Source organism: Crocuta crocuta, unplaced genomic scaffold, assembly GCF_008692635.1.
Source record: "Crocuta crocuta isolate KB4526 unplaced genomic scaffold, BGI_CrCroc_1.0 scaffold312, whole genome shotgun sequence".
NCBI classification, from domain to species: Eukaryota; Metazoa; Chordata; class Mammalia; order Carnivora; family Hyaenidae; genus Crocuta; species Crocuta crocuta.
Window position 1 is genome coordinate 1,042,658 of NW_027527378.1, and position 6,866 is coordinate 1,049,523.

Sequence of the window (6,866 nt, forward strand, 5' to 3'; positions counted from 1 at the left end):
GAAACGTGTACCCTTCGCCTCATGACCCCCGGGGGTGCTGGCCACTCCTATCCAGCCCCTCTCTCGCTGCTATCATTTTAGCAGCCGCCCAGCCATCTCACCCTCTAGATTTCTTAGGTGTGAATCAGACACGTGTCCTCTATGTCCTGAAAAATCTCTTGGGACATATGTGACAAATTCTCTTTGAATCCTTTCCCCAGGCTCATGGTAAGTGATAGGCAGCCTTCCAACACCCCACTGGTAGGAAGGAACTCACCAGCACACCAATTTCTCTCCAAAAAGACTCTTCTAATTTCCAATTCCCTTTTCTGGAAAGGTCCAGCCTCAGTTTGAAATTGAGCATTTTGTTACTTGTGCAAGACCTTCCCGAGCTCTCTTTTTCTCCACCATCAACTTTCTGCTACGAGTAACATTCCACTTGGTACCTGCTTCATCAGCCTAGGGCCTGGAGGAGGATGATAAGATGAACCAGAGCACTCACGTGACGTACAATGGACATTGAACAAAAACTTGAATGAGATAAGGGTGTTAGCCTTGGAAATATGTGTGGGAAGAGCACTGCAGGCGGAGGGAAGAGCCGGTGTAACAGCTCTAATATCAGGGTGCAAGAAACAGCAAGGTCAGTATCTCTAGATATTTCGAATTCCATCATCTTACATGTTAACAGCTCTAGTTTCTAGAAAGTTCTTCCATATATTCAAATGTAACCTTCTCTGGTAACTTTAACCCGTTGATTCTAATTTACTTCTTCTTGCACAGGGCAGCTTTCCAAGTACTGCCCCGGGCGATACCCTTCCTCCCAGACCCTTCCATCATTGCTTCCACTACATGATTTCCAGGCTCTTCGCCACCTTGATGATTCTCTTCTAGAAGATTCCCTATTTGTCTCAATTGCTATTTTGTGTGTGCAAAAGACTTTGAGATTAAGCGCTTTTATTTTGAGGTAATTGTAGGCTCATATGCAGTTGTAAGAAATCACACAAAGAGATCTAGTGTACCCTTTACCCAGTTTTCCCCAATGGAAACACCCTGCTAAACTATAGTACACGATCACCACCAGGATCCCTGCTATTGCCCTTTGATTCCGACATCAGTCTCTCTCCTCACGCCCCCATATCTAACTACTGGCAACCGCTAATCTGTTTCCCACTTCTATAATCTTGTCACTTCAAAGATGTCATATAAATGGAACCATACAGCATGCAACCTTTTAGGATTGTCTTTGTTCACCTAGCTTAATTCCCTTGGGATTCATGCAGGGTGTTGCGTGTGTCAGTCCGTTCCATTTGTTACCGAGCACTGTTATGTCGCGTGGATGTGCCAGTTTCTTTAACCGTTTATTCTTTCAAGGACACCTGAGTTGTTTCTAGTTTGGGGTTATCATGAATAAATATGCAGTGGACATTGGTATACAGGTTTTTATGTGAACATAAGTTTTCATTTCTCTGGGATAAGTGCCCAGGAGTGCAAACTCTATATCCTATGATAGTTGCATGTTTAATTTTTTAAGAAGCTGCCAAGTTGTTTTCCAGAGGGACTATACCATTTCACCTTCCCCGCAGCAATGTATGAGTGATCCAGTGTTCCCACACCCTCACCAGTAACTGGCGTTGCCACTTTTTTAATTTTAGCCATTCTGATAGGCATGTAGCGATATCTCATTACGGTTTTAATTTGTACTTTCCCAGTGGATAACGATGTTGAGCATCTTTGCATGTGCTTAGTTGCCAAGTGTATATCTTACTTGAATATCTGTTCATATCTTGTGCCCATTTTCTAACCGGGATGTTTGACTTTTTTACTGTTGAGCTTTAAGGGTTCTGTCTTGTAGATACTAGTCCTTTGTCAGACAGGCAGTTTGCAAATATTCTTTCAGTCTCTAGTTTGCCATTTTGTCCTCTTACTGAGGTATCTCCTAGACAGAGCAAATGTTTTTTTAATCTTGAGAAGCCCCATTTATCAATATTTCTATTTATAAATTGTGCCTTTAATTCCATGTTTAAAAAAATCTCTTTGCCTANAGTTTTGTAACTTTGCATTGTACATTTCAAATCCACTTTGAGTTAATTTTTGTATAAGATGTGAAGTTTAGATACGGGTTGTGTGTGTGTGTGTGTGTGTGTGTGTGTGTTTGCCTCTGGATGTTCAACTGCTTCAGTACCATTTTATGAGAAGACTCTCTTTCCTTCACTGAATTGCCTTTACCCCTTGGTCAAAAAAATCAGTTGGAAATATTTGTTTGGGGCTGTTTCTGGGTTCTCTGTTCTGTTTCACTGACCCAGGTATGAATCCCTCCACCAATCCACATTGTCTAGACTGCTGAGTGCTCCCTTCGATAGCTCAGCTAGTAGAGGGGAGGATTGTAGACTGCCAAAGCTATACACTAGCCCTTAATACTGGAGAGAGTGACTCCCTTATTTTTCTTTTTCCAAGACTGTTTTAGCTATATTAGGGCCTGTGTTTTTCCATATAAATTTCAGAATAAGCTTGTCTAGGTCTACGAAAAAAAAACAAAACCTTCCTAGGATTTTGATGGGAATGGCATAAACATATAGGTCAACTTGGAAAGAATTGACATATGTGTTATGTTGAATCTTCCAATCCATGAACACAGATGACCTTTCCATTTCCATTTATTTAGACGACCTTATTTGATTTCTTTCATTAGAATTTTCTTTCCATTTATTTAGACGACCTTATTTGATTTCTTTCATTAGAATTTTCTTTCCATTTATTTAGACGACCTTATTTGATTTCTTTCATTAGAATTTTCTTTCCATTTATTTAGACGACCTTATTTGATTTCTTTCATTAGAATTTTCTAATTTTCTGCATCCAGACTGTGTACATATTTATTAAGTTTAGGCTCGAGTATTAAGTTTTTTTAGAGTGACTATAAATGGCATGGTTTTTAATTTCAGGTTCCACATGTTCAGTATTCATACGTATAAATGGCAATTGTTTTTGTGCACTGCATTTCTATTACTACATGACCCTGATGAGCTCACTTCAGGAGGTCTGTGGGGGTTCTTCCTTGGGATTTTCCATGTAGACAATCATGTAATCTGCAAACAGAAATCGTTTTATTTCTTCATTCCAATCTACATGCCTTTTCTTTCTTTTTCTTGCCTTGCTGCCGTGGCTGGGGCTTGCATTTCTATGTTGAATAAGAGCAGTGAGAGCAGACTTCTTTGCCTTGTTCTAATCTTAGAGAGAAAGTATTCAGCCTTTCACCCTAAGTCGGATGTTAGCTGTGGGGTTTTTGCAGGCGCTGTTTATCAAGTTAGGGAAGTTTCCCTCTATTTCTAGTTCACTTAGAACTGTGATTGTGCACGGGGATTGGATCTTTTCTCAAATGCTCTTTCTACATCAATTGATACAATCATATGATTTTTTTTCTTTAGCCTATTGATATGGTGGATTACACTGATTTCCCAGTGTTGAACTCGCATACTTGAAATCAATTCTGGTTGGTTGTGGTGTATAATTCTTTTTATACATTTCTGGATTTTACTTCCTAATACTTTATTGAGAATATCTGCATCTAGATTCATAAAATATACTGACCTACAGTTTTCATTTTTGGGGGTACTGTCTTTTCCTTGTTTTGATATCAGAGTAATACTAGCCTCATAAAATGATTTGGGAAGTGTTCTGTATTCTTCTCTTTTATGGAAGCGATGGTGTCAAGTTGGTGTTACTTCTTTCAGTGTTTGGTAGAATTCTCCAGTGAAATTATATGGATCAGGAGATTTCCTTTTCAGTGTCTTTTAATTACATATTTGATTTTTTCCCTGATGGTTATAGTGCTGTTAAGTTTATTTTATTCTGGTTGAGTTTTGATAGTTTGTGAGTTTGGAGGAATTGGTCCATTTCTTTTAAGATATTGAATTTGTGATTATGAAGTCGTTCATAGTATTCCTTTATTATCCTTTTGATGGCTGCAAAATCTCTAGCAGTATCCCATTTCATTCTTGACTTGGTGATTTGTGCCTTTTCTCTTTTTCTCAGTCCTGCTATTTATTCAAGTAAACAAGAACATTCAAGTCTTCTAAAAAGCCCCTCAAGGACATTCTTCATTTCTGTTACTGTGTTTTTCGTTTCTGGCCATTTGATTCTTTCCTAGAGCTTCCATCTCTGCTGCAATTTCCTATCTGGTCTTGCATGTTGTCTACTTTTTCCTCCTGGAGCCTTTAACGTAGTAATCACATTTATTTTAAATTCCTTCTCTGATACTTCCAATAACTGTGCCATAGCTAAGTTTGGTTCTGAGGATGGTCTTGTCTCTTTAGATTGCCTTTTCTTGCCTTTTGGCATGCCTTGTAATTTTTTGTTGAAAGCTAGACATTTTATATAAGGCAGCAGATACTGTGGTAAATAAATCTTTAGTGTAGAAATTTATGTTATTCTAGCCAGGAATTGGGCTGTTGCTCCTAAGGACACCACAAACTTCTAATTTCTCTCACAATCTTTTCCTGTTCATCCTCTGTTTTGGGGCTCCCCTTTGTGCTGCTCCCCAGAAAAGCCTGTCTCTGGCAGCTCTCCCTGCTGTAATCCACTCTTGTTATTCCTGAAGGTGTGTTAGTGTGTTCATGGGCACAGGGCGGGGTGGCCTCTAGTATTCTAACCATTTTTTTGAGGGGCATAGCCTTCACAAGTGCCTCTGACCTTCTTCCAGAGATAGAGCTCCCCCTGGCCAATCTCTTCCCCCAGATGCAGTCGGTATCCAACAGTATCCTCAGTCACCAGCCTTGAGGCCCTTCTCCCTTAAGATTATTTATTTTTTAGGTGAGTTGGGGGCTGAGGCTGAAGGGAGTCCCTTCCCCCAGCTGCAGTGGTATTTCACCAGCGCCCTCACACCATTCCCCCTGCAGACTAAGCCTTTTGTTCCTTAAGTGAGAAAGGCCTGCGTGGATTTCTCTGGGGGTCCTGTGCCAGTGCCTCCGGCTTGCACCGTGAGTTTTCTCTGGGTTTCTCCTGATCTTCCATCTAACAGCCACTTGGGGTTCCTGGAGGAAAAGGCTGCAAAAGTGTGGGAGCCTCTCCCCCTAGGAGCTTCATACTCTCAAGCTAGTCCACACTCAGCCTCCAGCAATCTGTTCAGTTTTCTAACTTGATCCTCCTATCCACTTTTATGGCATCTGATAGCCTCTGTCCCTGGTAAGCAAATGTTCAGCTTCTGTGTCTCAATGAAAGTGCCCCCCTCTCTCTCTCTCCAGGTTTTGAAATAGCCATTTGCTCTGCAAACGCAGTTCTCTTTTAATTTCTGATCTGTCCAGATTTTTACTTATCGTGAGCATGGGAAGGACATCTTGTAGCTCTTTGATCTCTGAGCCGAGACTGGAAGCCCTACTCAACAATATTTGACTGGCAAAAATGTCAATTTCATAGGGTTCAGCCTAACAGACTATTGTATAGTTTCTGGACAGTGCACCTTGTGGTGCAACCACCATCTAATCAAAGATCTCTGGAGAAGAGGACTACAGATTATTCTACACTCAGCTCATTGAGAATGAGATGATCCCCCCCACCCATGCCAGTGATCCTCAAGCCTCAGTGTGCATCAGCATTTCCAGGAGGACTTGTTAAAATGCAGATTGCTGGGTCCCTCTGTGGAGTTGGATTCAGTAGTTCTGGGGAAGAACCCCAAAGCTGGACTTCTGCCAGGTTCCTGGTTGGTGTAGCTGCTACTCTCTTCCAGGGATTGTACTCCAAGAGCTGTACGGTAGGTGTTGGAGGCCCAGAACCCACTGCACGCCCTCATTCATCACTTTGATGGCAGATGGCCAGTCCTAAGGGGCAACAATTAGCTCCTCAAGTGACCTGAGAGTACTGTCAAAAGCAAAGTGCCAGGAATATGCTCACCTTTGAATTCGTTCTTTCTCTGGAGTGAATCTAGTGAATGAAAAAGAGAATGCTTTATGTCTTAAATCAGGGGTTGCCATGGTTTTCTAACAGTGGATGCTAGTCTTAGAGATAACACTGTACAAACCATGTGAACTTGTTTTAAGATCCATGGTAACATAGGCACTCTTCTTAGGCTCGGGGTGTTGGCTGAGACTCACATTCAAGTAAAGTGCCTCTGAAGGCCTTTTTCTTTTAAAAGTTTAATTTTGAAAGAGAGAGAGAGGGAGAGAGAGAGAGAGAGAGAGAGAGAGAGAGAGATGGATGCAGGAGAGAGGGAGAGAAAGAGGAAGACAGAGGATCTGAAGCAGGCTCTGCACTGTCAGCACAGAACCCAAGGTAGGACTTGAACTTATGAACTGTGAGATCATGACCTGAGGTGAAGTCAGACACTTAAGTGAGGCCCCTAGGAGCCCCTAAGGGCTTTCTTCATAACTGTTTTATGTCATGAACCCTCCCTAATGCTACAATTTTGCACAAAGAGTTTTTGTAAAGGCAAAATTAGGCTGCTCAAATTTATAAAATAAGTTCCATTTGGTATCAGTCACAATTACCAACTCATCTATTCAGTCAACAAGTAAGTATCAAATACTTAATAAGCACTTCAGTATGTTTTAGGTACTGGGGATACAGCAGTGAAGAAAATGAAGTCACTACCTTCATGGTGGTTTCATTCTAGCGAGGGGAGACAGAAAAGAGATGTGTGTGTGCCTGCATGTGTGTGTGTGTGTGTGTGTGTGTGTGTGTGTGTGTGTATGCATGGAGCTAGGTATCAATACATAAGGTCTGGGGAGGACTGAGGCTAAAGTTCCTCTTTAACGGGTTAGGGACAGCCTCTCTGATTAGGTGACATGTGAGCAGCGACTGGCCAGAAGGAAAACATCCAGGCCTGACACCCATAGAGGTTTGGGCAAATACAACTCTAGGGGCAGATGGATGGTTAGTCACTTTGCATACCAACG

General features: G+C 41.5%; 1 protein-coding gene across 1 annotated transcript in view; it reads right to left on the reverse strand.

Annotated features, from left to right (window-relative positions):
• The window catches only part of MAP3K15 (mitogen-activated protein kinase kinase kinase 15), a 130,449-nt gene extending 130,015 nt beyond the window's left edge, over window positions 1–434 (reverse strand). The window contains 1 exon segment of the mRNA XM_077769493.1: window positions 426–434. Coding sequence (XP_077625619.1) covers window positions 426–434 — 9 coding nt within the window.
• Between the last annotated feature and the right edge of the window lie 6,432 nt (window positions 435–6,866).